Raw genomic sequence first — 27162 nt, 5'->3', positions numbered from 1 at the left:
TTCTTATAGAAAACTTTATTCAGCCAGAAATAAATTTTGAAAAAATTTTCTATAGAAATAAAATTTTGACAAAATTTTCTATAGAAATAAAATTTTGAAAAAATTTTCTATAGAAATAAAATTTTGACAAAATTTTCTAAAGAAATAAAATTTTGTCAAAATTTTCTATAGAAATAAAATTTTGACAAAATTTTCTATAGAAATAAAATTTTGACAAAATTTTCTATAGAAATAAAATTTTGACAAAATTTTCTATAGAAATAAAATTTTGACAAAATTTTCTATAGAAATAAAATTTTGACAATATTTTCTTCAGAAATAAAATTTTGACGAAATTGTCTATAGAAATAAAATTTTGAAACAAAAAATTCTATAGAAATACAATTTTGACAAAATTTTCCATAGAAATAAAATTTTGACAAAATTGTCTATAGAAACAAAATTTTAACAAAATTTTCTTCAGAAATAAAATTTTGACGAAATTGTCTATAGAAATAAAATTTTGAAAAAAAATCTATAGAAATACAATTTTGACAAAATTTTCCATAGAAATAAAATCTTGACAATATTTTCTATGGAAACAAAATTTTGACAAAATTTTCTTCAGAAATAAAATTTTGACGAAATTGTCTATAGAAATAAATTTTGAAAAAAAATCTATAGAAATAAAATTTTGACAAAATTTTCTATGGAAACAAAATTTTGACAAAATTTTTTTCAGAAATAAAATTTTGACGGAATTATCTATAGAAATAAAATTGTGAAAAAAAAAATTCTATAGAAATAAAATTTTGACGAAATTGTCTATAGAAATAAAAATTTGGAAAAAAAATTCTATAGAAATACAATTTTGACAAAATTTTCTATGGAAATAAAGTTTTGAATTGAAGTTTTCTTATAGAAAACTTTATTCAGCCAGAAATAAAATTTTGACAAAATTTTCTATAGAAATAAAATTTTGACAAAATTTTCTATAGAAATAAAATTTTGACAAAATTTGCTATAGAAATAAAATTTTGACAAAATTTTCTTCAGAAATAAAATTTTGACAAAATTGTCTATAGAAATAAAATTTAGAAAAAAAAATCTATAGAAATACAATTTTGACAAAATTTTCTATGGAAATAAAGTTTTGAATTGAAGTTGTCTTATAAAGAACTTTACTCAGCCAGAAATAAAATTTTTGTCACAATTAAATTGTTATATGACATTTGGTCACACTTTCATTGCTATAAGAAATTTTGTCAAAATTTCTCTTCGATAGGAAATTTTGTCAAAATTTCTCTTCTATAGGAAATTTTGTCAAAATTTCTTTGCTATATGAAACTGAGTCAAAATTTCTTTGGTATAGGAAATTTTGACAGAATATTTTATACCAATGAAATTTTGACAAAATTCTCTTCTTTGGGAAATTTTGTCAAAACTTCATTTCAATAAGAAATTCTGTAAAAATTTCTTTGCTATAGAAAATTTTAGCAAAATTTCTTTGATGTAGTAAATTTTTTTCACAACTAATTTGTTATAGAACATTTGGTTACACTTTCATTGCTATAGGAAATTCTGTCAAAATTTCCTTGCTATAGGAAATTTTGTCACAATTCCTTTGTTATAGAAAATTTTGTCAAAATTTCTTTGCTAGGGGAAATTTTGTCAAAATTTCGTTCCCATAGTAAATTTTGTCAAAATTTCATTGCTATAAGATATTCTGTCAAAATTTCTCTTCTTTGGGAAATTTTGTCAAAACTTCATTGCAATAATAAATTCTGTCAAAATTTCTTTGCTATAGAAAATTTTTGCAAAAATTCTTTCTTATAGAAAATTTTGTCTCATTTGACAGGACATTTTGTCACACTTTCATTGCTATAGGAAATTCTGTCAAAATTTCCTTGCTATAGGAAATTTTGTTAAAATTTCTTTGTTGTAGGAAATTTTGTCACAACTACTTTGTTATAGAACATTTGGTTACACTTTCATTGCTATAGGAAATTCTGTCAAAATTTCCTTGCTATAGGAAATTTTGTCACAATTCCTTTGTTATAGAAAATTTTGTCAAAATTTCTTTGCTAGGGGAAATTTTGTCAAAATTTCGTTCCCATAGTAAATTTTGTCAAAATTTCATTGCTATAAGATATTCTGTCAAAATTTCTCTTCTTTGGGAAATTTTGTCAAAACTTCATTGCAATAATAAATTCTGTCAAAATTTCTTTGCTATAGAAAATTTTTGCAAAAATTCTTTCTTATAGAAAATTTTGTCTCATTTGACAGGACATTTTGTCACACTTTCATTGCAATAGGAAATTCTGTCAAAATTTCCTTGCTATAGGAAATTTTGTTAAAATTTCTTTGTTGTAGGATATTTTGTCACAACTACTTTGTTATAGAACATTTGGTTACACTTTCATTGGTATAGGAAATTCTGTCAAAATTTCCTTGGTATAGGAAATTTTGTCACAATTCCATTGTTATAGAAAATTTTGTCAAAACTTCGTTGCTAGAGGAAATTTTGTCAAAATTTCGTTTCCATAGTAAATTTTCTCAAAATTTCATTGCTATAAGATATTCTGTCAAAATTTCTCTTCTTTGGGAAATTTTGTCAAAACTTCATTGCAATAATAAATTCTGTCAAAATTTCTTTGCTATAGAAAATTTTTGCAAAAATTCTTTCTTATAGAAAATTTTGTCTCATTTGACAGGACATTTTGTCACACTTTCATTGCTATAGGAAATTCTGTCAAAATTTCCTTGCTATAGGAAATTTTGTTAAAATTTCTTTGTTGTAGGAAATTTTGTCACAACTACTTTGTTATAGAACATTTGGTTACACTTTCATTGCTATAGGAAATTCTGTCAAAATTTCCTTGCTATAGGAAATTTTGTCACAATTCCTTTGTTATAGAAAATTTTGTCAAAATTTCTTTGCTAGGGGAAATTTTGTCAAAATTTCGTTCCCATAGTAAATTTTGTCAAAATTTCATTGCTATAAGATATTCTGTCAAAATTTCTCTTCTTTGGGAAATTTTGTCAAAACTTCATTGCAATAATAAATTCTGTCAAAATTTCTTTGCTATAGAAAATTTTTGCAAAAATTCTTTCTTATAGAAAATTTTGTCTCATTTGACAGGACATTTTGTCACACTTTCATTGCAATAGGAAATTCTGTCAAAATTTCCTTGCTATAGGAAATTTTGTTAAAATTTCTTTGTTGTAGGATATTTTGTCACAACTACTTTGTTATAGAACATTTGGTTACACTTTCATTGGTATAGGAAATTCTGTCAAAATTTCCTTGGTATAGGAAATTTTGTCACAATTCCATTGTTATAGAAAATTTTGTCAAAACTTCGTTGCTAGAGGAAATTTTGTCAAAATTTCGTTTCCATAGTAAATTTTCTCAAAATTTCATTGCTATAAGATATTCTGTCAAAATTTCTCTTCTTTGGGAAATTTTGTCAAAACTTCATTGCAATAATAAATTCTGTCAAAATTTCTTTGCTATAGAAGATTTTGGCAAAATTTCTTTCCTATAGAAAATTTTGTCACATTTGACAGGACATTTGGTCACACTTTCATTGTTATAGGAAATTCTGTCAAAATTTCTTGCTATAGGACATTTTGTTAAAATTTCTTTGTTGTAGGAAATTTTGTCACAACTAATTTGTTATAGAACATTTGGTTACACTTTCATTGCTATAGGAAATTCTGTCAAAATTTCCTTGGTATAGGAAATTTTATCACAATTCCATTGTTATAGAAAATTTTGTCAAAACTTCGTTGATAGAGGAAATTTTGTCAAAATTTCGTTTCCATAGTAAATTTTCTCAAAATTTCATTGCTATAAAATATTCTGTCAAAATTTCTCTTCTTTAGGAAATTTTGTCAAAACTTCATTGCAATAATAAATTCTGTCAAAATTTCTTTGCTATAGAAAATTTTGTCAAAATTTCATTGCTATAGGAAATTTTGTCAAAAATGTCTCTGCTATAGGACATTTTGTCACAATTTCCTAAAACAGAGATTTTCTGACAAATATCCTAGATGAACGAAACTTTGATCAAATTCCCTCTAGCAACGAAATTTTAACAATATTCCGCACAGAAAAAAATGTTGATAAAATTTCCCCCGCAACGAAATTTTAACAAAATTTTCTATTGCAACTAAAACTTGAAAAAAAAAAATAAATAAAATTCATATAGCAAAAATCAATTTTTTCAAAATTTAAAACCTATATCAAGGAAATTCTAACAGATCCCAGCAAAAAAATTTGAAAGTTCTTCCAAAGGCACAACTTTAAGAGCACTTAACTACCCAGGAAGTTCTTTTTATTAAATTTTTTATAACTTGGTTTTTTCATACTTTCAATGAGTAATTTTAACTTTTTTTGCTTCAAATATGTTAAAAACAGAGTAAGAATTCATCAAATGGACCAAATCATTTAAATTTTGTCGAAAAAAAAATGCTAAATCCAATCTGAAAGAGTTATGAATTTTTGAAAATATTTGAGGTCAAACGTTTCCGATAAGCATTAGAATCCATTAAAAATTATAAAAAAAATTATAAAAATTATTTATTTGACAAAATGTCACAAAAATTTTTAATTTACATCCAAAACATTGAATTCGGATCACACCTAAAGAAGTGATGCAAATTCAGTGCAACGGCTGTTGAAATGGAGGACTTCCGTTCTATGACAAGCCCATGTTAAGTTCATCGCTTCTGCGTCAATTTTGCACAACTTTCGGATCCAAAAAGAACATTTTCATTACTTTTCTGGCGACGCTTTTTTTGCTGGGATGGTTTTAAGCTGAAATTAAAACAGTACTGTGAAAATTTAAAAACAAACCAGGAAAGAATGTTTAACAACATTTCCTATATATATGTTATTTTGACAAAAAAAAATCAAACATAATATCACAATATTTTCAATAACAAAAGGAAATAAATCCTGTAGGAAAAATTAATTTTTACAATTTCCTAAAATATACAATAGGAACAGTTAAAAAAAATAAATCCTGTATAACATAAAATATACAAAATTTACTATAGCAAAGAAATTTTCCATTAACATCCTATAACAAAAATTCTTATAAGATGTCATAAAGAAATTTTGACAAAACTTCATATAGGAGAAAAAATTAGATGGAATTTCCCATAGCAAATAAAGTTTGTAAAGGAAATTTTGTAAAATTTCTTTGCTATAGGAAATTTAGTCAAAATTTCTTTGCTATAGGAAATTTTGTCAAAATTTCTTTGCTATAGGAAATTCTATCAAAATTTCTTTGCTACAGGAAATTTTGTCACAATTCCTTTGGTGTAGGAAATTTTGTTAAACTTACGTTCATAAATGAAATTTTATCCAAATTTCTTTCCTATAGGAAATTTTATTAAAATGTCTCTGTTATATAGGAAATTTTGACAAAATTTTTTTGCTTTAAGAAATTTTGTAAAAAATTTTCTGCTATAGGAAATTTTGTCAAAGTTTTTCTGCTATATGAAATTTTGTCAAAATTTCATTCCTATGGAACATTTTGTAAAATTTTCTTTGTTATAAGAAATTCTGTCAAAATTTCCTTGCTATAGGAAATTTTATCAGAATTTCTTTGCTATAGGATATTTTGTTAAGCTTTCGTTGATATATGAAATTTTGTCCAAATTTCTTTCCTATAGGAAATTTTATTAAAATATCTCTGTTATATGAAATTTTGACAAAATTTTTCTGCTATAGGAAATTTTATCAAAATGTCATTCCTATAGAAAATTTTGTCAAAATTTCTTTTTTATAGAAAATTCTGTCAAAATTTCTTTGCCAAAGGATACAAAATTTCCTATACCAAAGAAATTTTGACAAAATTGCATATAGCAACGAAATTTTGACAAAATATCTTTAGACACACATTTTTTACAAAATTTCCTATAGCAAAGAAATTTTGACAAATTTGCATATAGCAACGAAATTTTGACCAAATTTCTTATAGCAAAGAAAATTTTAATAAAATGTCCTATAGCAACGACATTTCAATAAAATGTCCTATATCAACGACATTTTAATAAAATTTCCTATAGTAAAGAAATTTTGCGAACATTTCCTATAATAAAGAATTGAAAAATTTCCCATACTACGAGTAACGAAGTTTTCTCAAAATATCTTTGCTATAGGAAATTTTTTCAAAATGTCTTTGCTATAGGAAATTCTATTAAAATTTCTGTGCCAAAGGATACAAAATTTCCTATACCAAAGAAATTTTGACAAAATTTCCTATAGCAAAGATATTTGGAAAAAATTTCTTTAGACACAAATTTTTTACAAAATCTCCTAAACAAAAAAAATTTTTGACAAAATTCCCTATATCAAAGAAATTTTGACCAAATTTCCTATACCAACGAACTTTTGACAAAATTTCCTATAGCATAGAAATTTTGACAGAATTTCTTATAGCAATGAATTTTTGAAATTTGAAAATTTCTTTTAGAAGTATATGACATTCAAAATATGACTGTGAAATTAAACGCAGTAGGTAGGGTACGTCATCACACTCGCAACATCATCATCATCCAAACAAACTATATTGGATTTACCAAGTAAACATTTGGTTAGTCCTTCAAGTTTACTTCAGCAGTTGTTATTCATCAATGAAATTCGTTTTAATCCTTGATGGTCGTCTCTCTTCGTTATTGTTTTGTTTTCACTCCATCTGTTTGCTTGTAGCAGCAATCTTTGTCTATTTACTCAAGTAGCAAAGTTGTGATTTTTTACTGAATTTTCTCTCTCCTTTGCAGTATGCAAGTACACTGTCCATGAACGTTGCGTCCAACATGCTCCAGCCTCATGCATCACAACGTATGTCAAATCGAAAAAGGTCAAGGGTGGTGGTGATCTCCTGCATCATTGGGTTGAAGGCAATTGCTATGGGCATTGCTCGAAATGTCGTAAACGCATTAAAGCATATCACGGCATTACCGGTCTCACGTGTCGATGGTGTCATATGATGGTAAGTCGTACAATTAATTTTCTTCTCTTATGCTTTTTTTGGGAGGTTGCAATTTACACAGGACTTTTTGCTGTAACTTGACTATGTAGCAAAGTACCTGACTGAAGAAACAGCAAATCAATCGGAGTTTTGTTTCGACAAGGGCACCGAAAAAAAAATTACTTCAATTACAAAAATAATAAATCAATCGAGCAAGGATACAGGTCTCATTTAGACTCTATAAATGCAGTGGAAAAAATACAGAAATTATAAAAATTGTGAAAATCTTAAATCTTCAACAATAAAGGCCCATTTCCACATCGGTAATATTATTTCATTAAAATGCAAAAAAAAAAGTTTTTCATTGCAAAAAGGAAAATATTCCTTACTTCTCAAAGACAAAGTACCTTAACGATAAGATGCACATTTTACAAATGAGTTCCTGAATTTAATGATAATTTTTTTTTAAGCTAACATCATTTTCTATAGAAATAAAATTTTGTAAAAATTTTCTATAGAAATAAAATTTTGTAAAATTTTCTTTAGAAATAAAATTTTGCAAACATTTTCTATTGAAATCAAATTTTGACAAAATTTCCAAAAATTTTGCAAAAATTTTCAATAGAAATAAAATTTTGCAAAAATTTTCTATAGAAATAAAATTTTACAAAAATTTTCTATAGAAATAAAATTTTGCAAAAATTTTCTATAGAAATAAAATCATGCAAAAATTTTCTATAGAAATACAATTTTGCAAAAATTTTCTATAGAAATAAAATTTTGCAAAAATTTTCTATAGAAATAAAATTTTTACAAAATTTTCTATAGAAATAAAATGTTGACAAAAAATTTCTATAGAAATTGTCTATAGAAATAAAATTTTGACAAAATTTTCTATACAGAAATAAAATTTTGACAAAATTTTCTATACAGAAATAAAATTTTGACAAAATTTTGTATAGAAATAAAATTTTGACAAAATTTTCTATCGAAATACATATTTGCCAAAAATTTTCTATAGAAATAAAATTTTGTAAAAATTTTCTTTGGAAAAAAGAATTACCAAAATTTTCTATAGAAATAAAATGTTGACAAAAAAAGTCTATAGAAATTAAATTTAGCAAAAATTTTCTATAGAAATAAAATTTTGCAAAAATTGTCTATAGAAATAAAATTTTGACAAAATTTTCTATAGAAATAAAATTTTGACAAAATTTTCTAAAGAAATAAAATTTTGACAAAATTTTCTATAGAAATTAAATTTAGCAAAAAATTTATATAGAAATAAAATTTTGACAACATTTTCTATAGAAATAAAATGTTGACAATAAATTTCTATAGAAATTAAATTTAGCAAAAAAATTATATAGAAATAAAATTTTGCAAGTTCCATAGAAGTTGATAAAATTTTATAGCAAAAATATAATATACAAATTTAATTGATAAAATTTTCTATAAAAATAAAATTTTGCAAATATTTCCTATAGAAATAAAATTTTGACAACATTTTCTAGATTTAAAGCTAACATCATAAACATTCTTTTAATTAAACCTATTTATTGAAAACTAATTTTTCATTAACATTGTGAAATTGTTTTGTTCTTAAATTTAATTACATAGTTTTTAATAAAACTGCAATTATTATTATTATTTTTTTTTTTTTCAATTTATATATTTCGTTTATAATTAAAAAATTTGGTAAATTTTTTTTTTATAAATATTTTCTCGATGTACTTATTTTGTTAACATCATTCGATTTCCATCAATGTCCTTTCGCAAATGACGTAATTGAATGTATGCACAACGTTATTGGCTATGATGCAGTAATGGTCAGTTCAAGTACATAACGACTGTAATTTTCCACAGCAAGTAGCAGAAAAAAACAACAACCCTATAAAAATCGCAAAACTAACACGTAGTGAACAAAACCCGAAAATCACTGCTCGTTATTGAGTTTGAATTTAAGGTAAAACATAAATCAACAAAAAATATATTTTTCGAATTATGTATGGCATTGGCAAGGTTTACGAGCACATTGCAGATATTTTGGGCAACTTTAAATATTTTAAAATAATTTTAAAATTTTGACAAAATTGTCTATAGAAATAAAATTTTGACAAAATTTTCTATAGAAATAAAATTTTGACAAAATTTTTTATAGAAATAAAATTTTGACAAAATTTTCTATAGAAATAAAATTTTGACAAAATTTTCTATAGAAATAAAATATTGACAAAATTTTCTATAGAAATAACATTTTGACAAAATTTTCTATAGAAATAACATGTTGACAAAATTTTCTATAGACATAAAATTTTGACAAAATTTTCTATAGAAATAAAATTTTTCTATAGAAATAAAATTTTGACAAAATTTTCTATAGAAATAAAATTTTGACAAAATTTTCTAGAGAAATAAAATGTTGACAACATTTTCTATAGAAATAAAATTTTGACAACATATTCTATAGAAATAAAATTTTGACAACATTTTCTATAGAAATAAAATTTTAACAAAATTTTCTATAGAAATAAAATTTTGACAAAATTTTCCATAGAAATGAAATTTTGACATAATTTTCTGTAGAAATAAAATTTTAACAAAATTTTCTATAGAAATAAAATTTTTGGCAAAATTTCCTATTCCACTATTTTTACAAATTCAATAAACTTTGCAATTGAAAATATTTTTTTAGAATACTTCTATAGAAGTATTTCGATTGTATTTCTTTTTTGTTACACTTAACACCATTTCTATTATTGTGAAATTCCGTTTTAACTAAAAATATTATACCAAAAAATTCCACCTTTTGTTGCTAGTTACTTGGTGTGACATAAATGTCTAGTTTGGCATCCAATAAAAGCAAAATAAGACAACTACGTGTTCAAGTGGTAACAAGTGCCTTTAAATCAGAGCATAAATAAGCAGGCAACCAACCATCCAACCATGGAATAGTAACAAAAGCAAAGCATTTTAAGACAAATTTGATAAGAAGACAAGTTGTGTTCAGTAAACAAAAAAAAACAAAAAGAAACAGCAGCGACAACAACGACAACGAAGGACTAAAGAAAAACTAAAAACACCGTCAATATGGAATATAATCAGGAACATATTGTGATCGAAAATAATACGAAACATTCGATTGGGAAGTAAAAGGACTCGCTTGTGTTAGTTCGCATACTTTATCCTTATTTTATCACAGCTCACGGCAGAGATCCTTTATACCAAATAATCGAAATAATGGTAAGCTTAAAACGCCGTCAATTGTGTGAGAGAGAAGGGAAGGAGTATCGTATAACTATAATGACATTAGACGTGTTTTTCCGACTAATATTAACTCTAAGAGACAGACAAATTTGTGCAATCTAGCTAACATCCACACAAAGTTATACTCTTCTCCCACTTTTAAGGCAAACTTGGCACTTTTTTCAAACGATGATACTTTAGTGCGACTAAATGTTATACATTTTAAATTTTTACGCCATCTTTTCGTCATACTGCTCCGCCTAAAAGTAGGCAAAGAAAAATTTTTTTATGGAAGATAAAGTGGATTAAACGTTTGAATATTAAATTTCAAAGAATGGTTTTCAATCAAATGGAGATGATTGTTAGGTTAGTGAGGATCTGAACTGGAATTTAAGAAACAAAACAAAACTCACCTATTATTAAACCATAAGGTTATTGAAGCGTAAATCGAAACTCGTCTGGATTTGAAATAAAGTCTACAAACAAGATAACTAGATTGGAATCTTGTTGGCTTTTTCGCGTCGAGTTTTTTTCTTTTTCGTGTGTTTTGTTTTTATTGTCTCTATGGCTCTTATTGTTTTCCTAAGGACAAAAACTACGTGACTATTTCCCCCATTGACAATTTTAGGGGAAATAATAGAAGGATGTCGTTTTCATCATCCTGTTACAATTGCAATAGACTTTGATAACAATATCGATGGAAATGGAAAATGACAACTGAAATACGGATACGGCATAAAATCGGGAAAAAAATCTAGATTGCATGGTAGTAAGGGATGGATTATGTAGCCCCCTGTATGTACCTGTACATGGTAGTGATTTAAATATTCATACAGTTTTAAAGAAATGAACAAAAGTAATGAAAACCTTATACAAAATAAAACTGAAAAAATGTATATTAAAGAAACGGCGTTGTCAAAATTGTATTTCTATTGAAAATTTTTACAAAACTTTATTTCTGTATAGAAAATTTTGTCAAAATTTTATTTCTATAGAAAATTTTGTCAAAATTTCATTTCTCTATAGAAAATTTTGTCAAAATTTTATTTCTATAGCAAATATTGTCAAAATTGTGTTTCTATAGAAAATTTTGTCAAAATTTTATTTATTTAGAAAATTTTGTAAAAATTTTATTTCTATAGCAAATATTGTCAAAATTGTATTTCTATAGAAAATTTTGTCAAAATTTTATTTCTATAGTAAAATTTGTCAAAATTTTGTTGCCAAACAAAATTTTTGCAAAATTTTATTTCTATAGTAAACTTCGTCAAAATTTTATTCCTATAGCAAATTTTGTCAAAATTTTATTTCTATAGAAAATCTTTTCAAAATTTTATTTCGATAGAAAATTTTGTCAAAATTTCATTTCTCTATAGAAAATTTTGTCAAAATTTTATTTCTATAGAAAATTTTGTCAAAATTTTATTTCTATAGCAAATATTGTCAAAATTGTATTTCTATAGAAAATTTTGTCAAAATTTTATTTCTATAGAAAAATTTGTCAAAATTTTGTTGCCAAACAAAATTTTTGCAAAATTTTATTTCTATAGTAAACTTTGTCAAAATTTTATTTCTCTATAGAAAATTTTGTAAAAATTTTATTTCTATAGAAAATTTTATTTCTATAGCAAATTTTGTCAAAATTTTATTTCTATAGAAAATTTTTTGCAAAAATATATTTCTATAGAAAAAGTTGTCAAAATTTTATTTCTATAGGAATTTTGTCAAAAATGTATTTCTATCGGAAATTTTCTTCAAAATTTTATTTCTATAGAAAATTTTGTTAATTCTTTTTTCTAAAAAAAAAATTTACAAAATTTTATTTCTATAGAAAATTTTATTAATTCTTATTTCTAAAGAAAATTTTGTAAAAATTTTATTTCTATAGAAAATTTTTGGCACAAATGTATTTCTATAGAAAAATTTGTAAAAATTTTATTTCGACAGAAAAATTTGTAAAATTTCATTTCTCTATAGAAAATTTTGTCAAAATTTTATTTCTATAGAAAATTTTGTCAAAATTTTATTTCTATAGAAAATTTTGTCAAAATTTTATTTCTATAGAAAATTTTGTCAAAATTTTATTTATATAGAAAATTTTGTCAAAATTTTATTTCTATAGAAAATTTTGTCAAAATTTTATTTCAATAAAAAATTTTGTCAAAATTTTATTTCTATAGAAAATTTTATTTCTATAGCAAATTTTGTCAAAATTTTATTTCTATAGCAAATTTTGTCAAAATTTTATTTCTATAGAAAATCTTGTCAAAATTTCATTTCTCTATAGAAAATTTTGTCAAAATTTTATTTCTATAGAAAATTTTGTCAAAATTTTATTTCCATAGCAAATATTGTCAAAATTTTATTTCTATAGAAAATTTTGTCAAAATTTTATTTCTATAGAAAAATTTGTCAACATTTTATTGCCAAACAAAATTTTTGCAAAATTTTATTTCTCTATAGAAAATTTTATTTCTATAGAAAATTTTGTAAAAATTTTATTTCTATAGGAATAAAATTTTGTCAAAATTTTATTTCTATATCAAATTTTGTCAAAATTTTATTCTATATCAAATTTTGTCAAAATTTTATTTCTATAGAAAATTTTGTCAAGATTTTATTTCTATATCAAATTTTGTCAAAATTTTATTTCTATAGAAAATTTTGTCAAAATTTTATTGCCAAACAAAATGTTTGCAAAATTTTATTTCTATAGAAAACTTTGTCAAAATTTTATTTCTCTATAGAAAATTTTGTCAAAATTTTATTTTTATAGAAAATTTTGTCAAATTTTTATTTCTATATCAAATTTTGTCAAAATTATATTCTATATCAAATTTTGTCAAAAGTTTATTTCTATAAAAAATTTTGTCAAAATTTTATTTCTATAGAAAATTTTGTCAAAATTTTATTTCTATAGAAAATTTTGTCAAAATTTTATTTCTATGGAAAATTTTGTCACAATTGTATTTCCATAGAAAATTTTATCAAAATTTTATTTCTATAGAAAATTTTGTCAAAATTTTATTTCTATAGAAAATTTTGTCAAAATTTTATTTCTATAGAAAATTTTGTGAATATTTTATTTCTATAGAGAATTTTGTCAAAATTTTATTTCTATAAGAACACACATCCATGGAATTATTATAGGTTCTGTTACATGATATCTACACTTTTCAGCAGTAAAACTAGACTCGAGACACATCTAGACCTAAGTGTCTTACACGTGGGCAACAAATTTTGAATTTTTCCAATGATAACAAAGGTATACCTTTATCTTCAATTAATTGACAGACTTGATGTGTTTCTGCGAAAAAGTAATTTATCTCCAAAAGATATTGTAAATACAATACAATCCAACACAAAAAATAATCCTATTAACGAATGTCTGTACAGAAAATCAAATTCCTTTTCCAGAAATCATCAAAGCAAAAAAGCGAAAAACCATTAGAGAAAAAATCTCCTTTAATTTACATGGAAATTTCCATCTTTTAAGACGTAGAGAATTTTCACTTGATTTTGTTGTTATTCGTTCTTTGTTTTCAGCTTCACAACCGCTGCGCATCTTCTGTGAAAAAGGAATGTACCATGGGTGAATATGCTGAGTTAATAGTTCCGCCCACCTCTATTTGTCCGGCAGTTTTGGATCGTCAACGTTCTGTTAATCAGACGAATAAGGTAAGACAAAACATTCGTTTGTGCCCAACTGCGGTGCTTTTGTTAATTCCACTTTAGCTATATTAAATTAACATTCTATGGATTCTTAGCTGGCAGAAAAAAAGCAAAGAGAGTACTAGAAAAAATACTGACAATTATTTTTGCATAATTTCCTATAACTAAGAAATTTTAAAAAATTTTCCTAAAGGCAATGACTTTTGCAAAACCTTCCTATAGCAAAAAATATTCGACAAATGTATTGCAAAGAAACAACAAAAACAAATTTTGCTATAGCAAATAAAAATTGAAAAAGTGTATCAACGAAATTTTGTCAAAATTTCCTATAGCAAAGAAATTTTTCCAAAATTTCCTAACGCAAAGAAATATTGACAAAATATCCTATAGCAATGAAATTTTGACAGAATTTCCTATAGCAAAGAAATTTTGACAAAATTTCCTATAGCAAAGAAATTTTGCCAAAAGTAAAGAAATTCTGACAAAATAAAATTACGTCAAAATTGCTCATACTACTGAAATTTTGTTAAACTTCTTTATAGCCAAACAAAATTTTACAAAATCCACTATTGCAAAGTTATTATGACAAAATTTCCTATTGCGAAAACATTTTGAAAAAAAACTAAAAATCTTTTAAAAATTAAATTTTCTCTAAATTTCCCATAAAAATAAAATAAAGTCAAAATTTCTTATACGTCAGAAATTTTGTTAAAATTCTTTATAGGCACACACAAACTGACAAAATTCCTTATGGCAAAGACATTATGACAACATTTTATTACTTGCTATTGCAAAGAAATTTTGACAAAATTTCAATAGACAATTTTTACAAAATTTCTTGTAAAAATTAAATTTTCTTACTAGAAAATTGTTACAAATTTTACTTTTTACAAGAAATTTTGAAAAAAAATCCTATAGCACAGAAATGCTGACCAAATTTGCTGTAAAACAAAAATGCATTAATAATTTCGTAAAGGTATTTGTCAAAAGTTTCTATGGAAATTGCAATTCGTCAATATTTCTTAAGAAATAAAATTTTGTCAAAAATTTCTCATGCAAATGAGAATCTCACAGAATCGAAATTTTGGCAATAACATAGTTCCATTGAAATGAAATTTTGTCAAAATCCACATAACAATAGAATTGTTCTCAAATTTTCCATCCAAATTATTTAATCTTCTGTAGAAATAAAATTTTCTATAGAAATACAATTTTGACAAAATTTTTTATAGAAAAAAAATGTTGACAAAGTTTTCCATAGAAAAAAAAAAATATTGCAAATAGTTTCTATAGAAATGAAAATTTGACAGTATTTCCCATTGAAATACAGTTTTGACAAAATCTTTTATAGAAATAAAATTTTGATAACATTTTCTATAGAAATAAAATTTTGGCAAAATTTTTAATGGAAATAAAATTTTGTCAACACTTTCTATAGAAATAAAATTTTGTCAACATTTTCTACCGAAATAAAATTTTGTCAAAATTTTCTATCGAAATACAATTTTGCAAACATTTTCTATAGAAATAAAATTTTGCAAAAATTTTCTATAAACATAAAATTTTGCAAAATGTTCTATAGAACTGAAATTTTGACAAAATTTCCTATAGAACTGAAATATTGACAAAATTTCCTATAGAAATAAAATTTTACAAAAATTTTCTATAGAAATGAAATTTTCACAAAATTTCCTACAGAAATGAAATTTTGACAAAATATCCTATAGAAATGAAATTTTGACAAAATTTCCTATAGAAATGGAATTTTGACAAAATTTCCTATAGAAATGGAATTTTGACAAAATTTCCTATAGAAATGAAATTTTGACAAAATTTCCTATAGAAATGAAATTTTGACAAAATTTCATATAGAAAAGAAATTTTGACAAAATTTCCTATAGAAATGAAATTTTGACAAAATTTCCTATAGAAATAAAATTTTGACAAAATTTCCTAGAGAAATAAAATTTTGACAAAATTTCCTATAGAAATGAAATTTTGACATAATTTCCTATAGAAATGAGATTTAGACAAAATTTCCTATAGAAATGAAATTTTGATAAAACTTTCTATAGAAATAAAATGTTGTCAACATTTTCTATAGAAATAAAATTTGCCAAAATTTTCTATAGAAATGAAATTTTGACAAAATTCCCTATAGAAATAAAAGTTTGCAAAAATTTTCTATAGAAATAAAAGTTTTGACAAAATTTCATATAGAAATAAAATTTTGCAAAAATTATCGATACAACTGAAATTTTGAAAAAAATTCCTATAAAAATGAAATTTTGACAAAATTTCCTATAGAAATGAAATTTTAACAAAATCTCCTATAGAAATGAAATTTTGAAAAAAATTCCTATAAAAATGTAGAAATATAATATATAGAAATAAAATTTTGATAAAACTTTCAATAGAAATAAAATTTTGATAAAACTTTCTATAGAAATAAAATGTTGTCAAAATTTTCTATAGAAATAAAATTTTGACAAAATTCCCTATAGAAATGACATTTTTACAAAATTTCCTATAGAAATGAAATTTTGACAAAATTTCCTATAGAAATGAAATTTTGACAAAATTTCCTATAGAAATGAAATTTTGACAAAAATTTCCTATAGAAATTAAATTTTGACAAAATTTCCTATAGAAATGAAATTTTGACAAAATTTCCTATAGAAATGAAATTTTGACAATATTTCCTATAGAAATGAAATTTTGACAAAATTTCCTATAGAAATACAATTTTATCAAAATTTCCTATAGAAATGAAATCCTATAGAAATGAAATTTTGATAAAATTTCCTATAGAAATGAGATTTAGACAAAATTTTCTATAGAAATAAAATTTTGCGAAATTTTTCTATAGAAATAAAATTTTGCAATATTTTTCTATAGAAATGAAATTTTGCAAAATTTTTCTATAGAAATGAAATTTTGACAAAATTTCCAATAGAAATAAAATTTTGACAAAATTTCCTTTAGAAATTAAATGTTGCGAAAATTTCACATTCAAATTAAAGTGTTTAAAAATTTCTCATTGAAATCAAAAATTTCCAATAGAAATTAAATTTTGTCAAAAATTTTGCATAGAAATGAAATTTCTAAAACTTTTTTATGGCAAAGTAAATTTGCCAAATTTCCTATAGCAAATGAAATTTTGACAAAATTTTTTTAAAAATTTAATTTTGGAGAAATTTCCATCAAAGTTTTGTATTCTCTCTCTTATGACCCAGCTAAGAATCAATGCTTTTACATGTAAATGATATTAATAAAATAACAAATGCCTTTCAAATGTTTTCTTTTCATGTAAATTCCCATTTTTGTGTGTGTGTGTGCCGCTCTAATAACACTCTTACAAATCAATAACACCAACAATAATAACAAATGTTAACACAAAACCCCTAACTCACAAAACCCCTAACTCACAAAACCCCATTGAATACAATGTTGTACCATCATCCTCCATGTAAAATATGCTCAATGATCCTCTTCACTTGGTTCACAATATAAAATCTGGCTTAATCCTCAACCTCAAATTTATATTCAAAATGTGCTATTTCAAATTGTTACATATGTATGTATCTGTATGTGTGTGTGTGTAATCCATATGGATGGCTTTGTATATACTGTATCCTCCTCACCGCCATCACCATCATATGGATCATTTGTAATACCTAACTTCCATTATAATTTGTAAAATACAATTTCAAATTCCGGTTCCTCAAACACGCACACCCACACACACACACATTAACTCACATGGCAACTCTTTCCAATCACTTGCAATTCCAAATGTGCGATATATGGGCGCGATGCGGTGTATGTGTGTGTGGTGTGTGTTTGTGCTACTGCTTGTGTAACCATTGCTGTCGCTCTGTCTGCTCTATCTGTGTGATATTTGAATTTGGGACCCCACTCCACTCCAACTAAATAGAAATCTTCCACATCTTTACATTCTCAACAACAATCCCAACAACACCAACAGGCCACACATTTTCAATTGACACCACCCAACGAGGGTAGCTGCCCCCTGCTGGTATTTGTTAATCCCAAAAGTGGAGGACGACAAGGTGACCGTATACTGCGTAAATTCCAATATATGCTTAATCCACGTCAAGTCTATGATTTATCAAAAGGTGGACCCAAAGAAGGTAAGTAAATCGGTAAATTACCCTAATATCCCTAGTGTTAAGGTAGGGATTTAAAACTGACACTCATGCTATGTCACAAAGATTGGGGTGCCACCTAACATGAAGATGTTCGATACTCACATGTAAAGGCATTACTGAAGATTAACTTAGGAATATAAAGAGAGAGAGAGAGAGAGAGAGAGAGTAGGGACGATTAAGGTCCAATTGCAGCTTATGGCATCCGACATCCCTAAAATTTAAATTCCCAACACAATTTCCACTATCTGTCTGTCTCTCTGATGACATTGTCATAGCCAGGCGTCGCAATCAGCATCTTAGACACTTTCAAGTATCACATATAAATGTTCTTGTTGCTTGTTTTCTTCTTATTTCTTTGTTAAAGGAAAAATATCTAAATTAAAAGTTTTCCCATTTCTAGCAAAACACTTGAGAACACTTGTGTGTTAAATTAATAGTTGTTGCTGTTTTTTTTTTTTTTTTGTAAAAAATCCTTGGAAATGATGCAATCGTAATGTGTCGCCTTTCATTTAAAATTCATAAATTCCCACGAAGCGTATGAGCAATATAACGATGTTGATGTTACTCATACGTATGGGTGGACATTGGCATTAGTTTTTACTTTGGAAAGTTGTTTTGTGCTGATGAGGTCATTAATAGGCAAAAGAGTAAACTAGCTGAAAATTTCCTAGCCTAATAGATGACCAAGATTAACTTTTCGGATAACACATCTATGTCATATCAGACTAGTTAACCATCGAAGAGAGATAAGGAACATAAGTGGAGTGATCCAAACACCTGGTTTTGTGAACCCGAAAATTCTGTCAAAATTTTATTTCTATAGAAAATTTTGTCAAAATTGTAATTCTTAAGAAAATTTTGTCAATTTTTATTTCTATAGAAAATTTTTGCAAAATTTTATTTCTATAGAAAATTTTAGCAAAATTTTATTTCTATAGAAATTTTTGTCAAAGTTTATTTCTATAAAGTTCTATAAAGTTTATTTCTATACAAATTTATTATTTTGCCAAATTCCATAAAAAATTTTTAAAAATTTTAATTCTATAGAAAATGTTTGTCAAAATTTTCTTTCTATAGAAAATTTTGTAAAAATTTTATTCCTATAGAAAATTTTGTCAAAATTTTATTTCGACAGAAAATTTTTACAAAATTTTATTTCTATAGAAAATTTTATTTCTACAGAAAATTTTGACAAAATTTTATTCCTATAGAAAATTAAGCCAAAATTTTATTTCTATAGAAAATTTTGCCAAAATTTTATTTCTATAGAAAATTTTGTAAAAATTTTATTCCTATAGAAAATTTTGTCAAAATTTTATTTCCATAGAAAATTTTTACAAAATTTTATTTCTAAAGAAAATTTTGTCAAAATTTTATTCCTATAGAAAATTTAGCCAAAATTTTATTTCTATAGATCATTTTGTCAAAATTTACTATCTACAGAAAATTTGTCAAAATTTTATTTCTATAAAAAATTTTGTCAAAATTTTATTTCTATAGAAAATTTTGTCAAAATTTTATTTCTATAGAAAATTTTGTCAAAAATTTATTTCTATAGAAAATTTTGTCAAAATTTTATTTCTATAGAAAATTTTGTGAAAATTTTATTTCTATAGAAAATTTTGTCAAAATTTTATTTCTATAGAAAATTTTGTCAAAATTTTATTTCCATAGAAAATTTTGTCAATATATAATTTCTATAGAAAATTTTGTCAAAATTTTATTTCTATACAAAATTTTCATATAGAAAATGTGTGTCAATTTTTATGTCATGGAATGATGTAGCCCATCTTCGAAATTAATATGCCTGCAGACAAAATACGAATCTGTGCTAAATTTCATTATTGAAGGTGCAGTGTGATTAAAACTTAGATAGACTGGAATAAATTTGTCAGCCCTCAGGCGAGCATTTTAGATATGTTAGCAACCAGAATTTGGTTGCTATACATATCAGTCACACTGTATTGCCATCTTGTTTCCTTAAAAAATCAGACGGTAGCCTTATAACCAACTTTGCATTATCATTAAAAACCTACTTGCCTGCGTCAACGTAGTCTACATCCTTTTGTGATAATTAGATTAACCCTCTTAAAGACATGGAGAATATTTGGGTTTCACCATTAATTGGGATTTCTTTTCGATGGAATAAAATCTCACACAAATTTACTTTGCTCCTTAGGACTTAGGTCACTATCATTTATTAGGATATTTGAGAAAGGATGGACAAGATAAATTTTACCAACATTGATTTATGGACATTTAAAATATTTTTTTTTCTCCACTCTACTACACTCATTTATTGTTACTTTCCCCACAGGATTAACACTCTTTAAGGACTTGCCTAATTTTAAGGTAATTTGTTGCGGTGGCGATGGCACAGTTGGTTGGGTCCTCGAAGCCATGGGTAAGTTCATATTTTAATAATGTGAAACTTTTTTTGTCTGCCTTTTCGAAAGTGGTCATCAAAAGGACTGTTGATATGGGTTTTTGTTGTTTTGTATGCGTTCTTATGCCGCCTTTGCTTTCGCATTTTCATCCATTTTAGATTCCATTGAATTTGCCACACAACCAGCCATTGGTGTTATACCCTTGGGTACAGGCAATGATTTGGCTCGTTGCTTACGTTGGGGTGGCGGTTATGAAGGTGAGAATATACCCAAGCTTATGGACAAAATCAAACGTGCCAATGTAGTCATGTTGGACAGATGGAGCATTGAAGTGACCAACAATCCAGAAGAGTGTCCAAAACCCAAGGTAAGAGAGAAAATGTATTTATATAGGAAAAGTTTGTCAAATTTTATTTTCTACAGGAAAATTTAGAAAAATTTCATTGCTATAGAAAAACCCGTGGAAATTACTTTGATATAAGAAATTTTGACAAAAATATTAAAAAACTGTAAAACATAAAAAAAAAAATTTTCGATAGGAAAGGTACTCAAAAATTCTTTGCTATAGGAAATTTTGTCAAATTTTCTTGTCTATACTAAATTTTATAAAAATATCATTTCTATAGCAAGATTTTTAAAAATTTCTTTGCTATGCAAAACTTTGACAAAATTTTTTTAAAAAAATTTTATCAAAATTTTATTTCTTTAGGAAATTTTACCATAGCAAATTTTGTCAACAATTCTTTGTTATAGGAAATTTTGTCAAAATTTCTTTAACATAGAAAATTTAGTCACAATTTAATTGCTCTAGGTAGATTCATCAAAATTTCTTTGCTATGCAAAATGTTGTATAGTTCACTTCTATAGGAAATTTTGTCAAAATATTTTCGCTATAAAAAATATTGTCAAAATTGCTTGCTAAAGGAAATTTTGTCTTTTTTTCGCTAAATGAAATTTTTTCAATATTTCAATTCACTAGAATTTTGTTCCTATAGGAATTTTGTTAAAATTTCAATTTTATAGGAAATTTTGTCACAATTTCATTTCTATATGAAATTTTTCCAAAATTTCATTTCTTTAGACTAATTTGTCAAAATGTCATATCTATTGGATATTTTGTCAAAATGTAATTTCTATAGGAAATTTTGTCAAAATTTCATTTCTATATGAAATTTTGCCAAAATTTCATTTCTATAGATTAATTTGTCAAAATTTCACATCTATAGGAAATTTTGTCAAAATGTCATTTCAATAGGGAATTTTGTCAAAATTTCATTTCTATAGGAAATTTTGTCAAACTGTCACTTCAATAGGGAATTTTGTCAAAATTTCATTTCTATGGGAAATTTTGTCAATATTTCATTTCTATAGGGAATTTTGTCAAAATTTCATTTCTATAGGGAATTTTGTCATAATTTCATTTCTATAGGGAATTCTGTCAAAATTTCATTTCTATAGGATGTTTTGTCAAAATTTCTTTGCTATAGGAAATTTTGTCAAAATTTCATTTCTATAGGAAATTTTGTCCAAATTTCATTTCTATAGATTAATTTGTCAAAATTTTATTTCTATAGGATATTTGGTCATAATGTCATTTCTATAGGAAATTTTGTCATAATTTCATTTCTATAGGAAATTTTGTCATAATTTCATTTCTATAGGAAATTTTGTCAAAATTTCATTTCTATAGGAAATTTTGTCAAAATTTCATTTCTATAGGAAATTTTGTCAAAATTTCATTTCGATAGGAAATTTTGTCATAATTTCATTTCTATAGGAAATTTTGTCAAAATTTCATTTCTATAGGAAATTTTGTCAAAATTTCAATTCTATAGGAAATTTTGTCAAAATTTCATTTCTATAGGAAATTTTGTCATAATTTACTTTCTATAGGGAATTTAGTCAAAATTTCACTTCTATAGGAAATTTTGCCATAATTTCATTTCTATAGGAAATTTTGTCAAAATTTCATTTCTATAGGAAATTTTGTCAAAATTTCATTTCTATAGGAAATTTTGTCAAAATTTCATTTCTATAGGAAATTTTGTCAAAATTTCATTTCTATAGGAAATTTTGTCAAAATTTCATTTCTATAGGAAATTTTGTCATAATTTAATTTCTATAGGAAATTTTGTCAAAGTTTCATTTCTATAGGAAATTTTGTCAAAATTTCATTTCTATAGGGAATTTTGTCAAAATTTCATTTCTATAGGATGTTTTGTCAAAATTGCTTTGCTATAGGAAATTTTGTCAAAATTTCATTTCTATAGATTAATTTGTCAAAATTTAATTTCTATAGGATATTTTGTCAAAATGTAATTTCTATAGGGAATTTAGCCAAAATTTCATTTCCATAGGAAATTTTGTCAAAAATTCAATTGTATAGGGAATTTTGTCAAAATTTCATTTCTATAGGAAATTTTGTCAAAATTTCATTTCTATAGGGAATTTTGTCAAAATTTCATTTCTATAAGGAATTTTGTCAAAATTTCATTTCGATAGGGAATTTTGTCAAAATTTCATTTCTATAGGAAATTTTGTCAAAATTTCATTTCGATAGGGAATTTTGTCAAAATTTCATTTCTATAGGAAATTTTGTCAAAATTTCTTTAGGGAATTTTGTCAAAATTTCATTTCGATAGGGAATTTTGTCAAAATTTCATTTCCATAGGAAATTTTGTCAAAAATTCAATTGTATAGGGAATTTTGTCAAAATTTCATTTCTATAGGAAATTTTGTCAAAATTTCATTTCTATAGGGAATTTTGTCAAAATTTCATTTCTATAGGGAATTTTGTCAAAATTTCATTTCGATAGGGAATTTTGTCAAAATTTAATTTCTATAGGATATTTTGTCAAAATGTCATTTCTATAGGGAATTTAGCCAAAATTTAATTTCTACAGGGAATTTTGTCAAAATTTCATTTCTATAGGAAATTTTGTCAAAATTTCATTTCTATCGGAAATTTTGTCAAAATTTCATTTCTATAGGAAATTTTGCCAAAATTTCATTTCTATAGACTAATTTGTCAAAATTTCATATCTATTGGATATTTTGTCAAAATGTAATTTCTATAGGGAATTTAGTAAAAATTTCACTTCTATAGGAAATTTTGTCATAATTTCATTTCTATAGGAAATTTTGTCAAAATTTCATTTCTATAGGAAATTTTGTCAAAATTTCATTTCTATAGGAAATTTTGTCAAAATTTCATTTCTATAGGAAATTTTGTCATAATTTCAATTCTATAGGAAATTTTGTCAAAATTTCATTTCTATAGGAAATTTTGTCAAAATTTCATTTCTATAGGGAATTTTGTCAAAATTTCATTTCTATGGGTAATTTTGTCAAAATTTCATTTCTATAGGAAATTTTGTCAAAATTTCATTTCTATAGGAAATTTTGTCAAAATTTCATTTCTATAGGGAATTTTGTCAAAATTTCATTTCTATAGGGAATTTTGTCAAAATTTCATTTCTATAGGATGTTTTGTCAAAATTGCTTTGCTATAGAAAATTTTGTCAAAATTTAATTTCTATAGTATATTTTGTCAAATTGCTTTGCTATAGGAAATTTTGTCAAAATTTCATTTCTATAGATTAATTTGTCAAAATTTAATTTCTATAGGATATTTTGTCAAAATGTAATTTCTATAGGGAATTTAGCCAAAATTTCATTTCCATAGGAAATTTTGTCAAAAATTCATTTCTATAGGGAATTTTGTCAAAATTTCATTTCTATAGGAAATTTTGTCAAAATTTCATTTCTATAGGGAATTTTGTCAAAATTTAATTTCTATAGGATATTTTGTCAAAATGTAATTTCTATAGGGAATTTACCCAAAATTTCATTTCCATAGGAAATTTTGTCAAAAATTCATTTCTATAGGGAATTTTGTCAAAATTTCATTTCTATAGGAAATTTTGTCAAAATTTCATTTCTACAGGGAATTTTGTCAAAATTTCATTTCTATAGGAAATTTTGTCAAAATTTCATTGCTATAGGATGTTTTGTCAAAATTTCTTTGCTATAGGAAATTTTGTCAAAATTTCATTTCTATACGAAATTTTGTTAAAATTGCATTTCTATAGGGAATTTTGTCAAAATTTCGTTTCTATAGGAAATTTTGTCAAAATTTAATTTCTATAGGATATTTTGTCATAATGTCATTTCTATAGGAAATTTTGTGAAAATTTCATTTCTATAGGAAATTTTGTCAAAATTTCATTTCTATAGGAATTTTGGTCAAAATTTTATTTAATTATTGCTATAGGCAAGGCACTATGGTCAAAATGGCTTTGATATATGAAATTTAGTCACAATTTCATTTCCCTAGGAAATTGTCACAATTTCTTTGCTAAAGAAAATTTTGACAAAATTTTTTTACTATACGAAATTTTGTCAATATGTTTATGACATAAGTAATTATGTAAAAATTTCGTTCCTGTAGGATATTTTGTCAATTTTTTTTGGCATAGTAAATTTCGAATTTTATTAAATTTCACAATTTAATATATGTAGGAAGTTTTGACAATTTTGTCAAAATTTCTTTGCTGTCGGAAATTTTGTTAAAATTTCATTAGTATCAGCACAATGGCTTTGATATATGAAGTTTAGCCACAATTTCATTTCCCTTCGAAATTTTGTCACCCTTTCTTTGCTATGGGAAATTTCATCAAATTTTTTTTTGCTAGAGGAAAACTTAGCAAAATTTCTTTACTAGAGAAAATTCTCTAAAAATTTCTTTGCTATAGGAAATTTTATCAAAATTTCTTGCTATTTATGAAATGAAAATGTCTTTTATGAAAATTTCTTTGCTATAGGAGTAATTATCGAAATATCTTTGCTATAGCAAAATCTGAAAATTTTTCTTTGCTACCTGAAATTTTCCAAAAAAAAATTCGTAGGCATATGATGATTTGCCAAAATTTCTTTTCTATGGAAAATTTTGTCAAAATGTCAATTTATCAAAATTTCATTTGCATAGAAAATTTAGTCAAAATGCCGAAATTTTTTGCTATAGAAAATTCTGTAAAAATTTCTTGACTAACTGAAATTTTATCACAACTTCTTCGCTATAGGAAGATTTGTCAAAATTTCTTTGCTATAGGAAACTATCGCAAATTTCTTTGCCATAGGAAATTTTGTCAGAATTTTTTTACTACAGGAAATTTTAAAAAAAATTATTTTACTATAGAAAATTTTGTATAAATTTAGTTTACTACTGGAAATTTCTTTGCTATAGCAAATTTATTTCATTTCCATAGGAAATTTTATTAAAAAGAAAATGTTAATATGAAATTCTGTTAAAAGTTTACTTCTATAGAAAATTTTTCAAAATTTTGTTTCAATTCCTTATTATTTCATCTAATTTTCTTCTTCCAGGTAACTTTACACTCCAACATGCAAAAGGTATTCGAGCTTTCCCAAAGTGTAGTTGTGGAGAAATCATTTATGGAAAAATCCGAAGATATACAACGCAGTACAAGTTGTAATACGGATCTATATTCTCACACTCAAATGCCAGGCCATGAAATTACTCCAGAAGCCACTGACCCCAACGATAAGCAAGAAGATGACGAGAATCTCGAACATATTTCCCATACAGAAATCACCTCAAGAGTTACAACAACCTGTAAGACAACCAAAAGCATATCAATGTCCACATTTGAAACAAAACGATTGCCTCTGAGTTCTCGACAAGATACCATGACCAGCAATTTTAGTAGTTCAACAACGTCATGCAGTAGTGCAGCATCCACGGTACAGCAGCAACAGCAGCAAAGACAATTATCTCCCAATCACAGAACGAAAGATACATCGACCATATCAACGTCATTGCCAGGCGATGGACAAAGTCATATGGAAGAAAATGAAAATGCTGGCAATGGTTCTGATATTGGACAGCAAGAGAATCTTCGTTATGATGCCATCGTTTCAATGGCCAGTCCTGTGGCCAATCAAGACCACAAATCAATGAACCTAAATGGCAATTTGTCTTCACAAACTGACCAGACGTTAACAAATGTGACTGGTGGCGCCGACATAACTACCTCTTCGTTCCCATCAAATGGCAATCGAAATGAAGGATTCGTAATTAGCGAAAGTGAAAATGTACCTGGCGTTGCTGCCGTTGAGGCGGCTATGACTGCATCACCAACTCCCACACCTACTTCGCCCACACCTCGACCAACAACATTACCAGGTATACCCTCACCCGCCCACAGTCAGGGTGCAAGGACAACTACACCAACGCCCACAGCCAGTGAATTGAAAGCACTCAACATTCCTCAGCCAAAACCATTAAAAAGTCAGGCAACTGAGAAGGACTGCACTGTCCCCTACAACATCATCAATAACTATTTCTCTGTGGGAGTGGTAAGTACAAATGGATGTTCTTTTTTTTGCTTTACCACAACGCCTTGCTCCACATACATGTGTGTGTGTGAGACTACTAGCCTAGACACTACTTTTCCTTCCATTTCCGTTTTGTATGCAACGACGACGACATGTGGCAAAATGTGACAGAACTTAATTGGAAACTGTCCCAGAACAACAAAAACTAACAAAACTCCTAAAGAATTTATTAAACCATATACATAGGGGAGTATTTGCTACTATCGTTTAGAGATAGTTTTTTTTTATTGGAGAGCTTGTTTTTCCAAGGCACACTATATTTAGCAAAAAGTGATTAAAAATTGATTAAATTTTCTAAAGAAA

The 27162-nt window shown here is 25.3% G+C and overlaps 1 protein-coding gene across 2 annotated transcripts in view; it reads left to right on the top strand.

Moving 5' to 3' along the window:
• Dgk (diacyl glycerol kinase 1) overlaps positions 1-27162 on the top strand; it is a 372554-nt gene that overhangs the window by 305582 nt on the left and 39810 nt on the right. Inside the window, exons 12-17 of one of the 2 annotated variants that reach the window (XM_075313077.1) lie at positions 6775-6986; positions 13758-13889; positions 17872-18037; positions 20373-20459; positions 20601-20809; positions 25828-26820. In XM_075313077.1, coding sequence (XP_075169192.1) covers positions 6775-6986; positions 13758-13889; positions 17872-18037; positions 20373-20459; positions 20601-20809; positions 25828-26820 — 1799 coding nt within the window. Of the gene's footprint in view, positions 1-6774; positions 6987-13757; positions 13890-17820; positions 18038-20372; positions 20460-20600; positions 20810-25827; positions 26821-27162 lie in introns of both variants that reach the window. The other variant, XM_075313076.1, reaches the window with a different exon arrangement.

The sequence above is a fragment of the Haematobia irritans genome, chromosome 5, assembly GCF_050003625.1.
Source record: "Haematobia irritans isolate KBUSLIRL chromosome 5, ASM5000362v1, whole genome shotgun sequence".
Lineage (NCBI taxonomy): Eukaryota > Metazoa > Arthropoda > Insecta > Diptera > Muscidae > Haematobia > Haematobia irritans.
The sequence above is the reverse complement of the archived record's forward strand: the minus strand, read 5'-3'. Positions and strand labels throughout refer to the sequence as shown.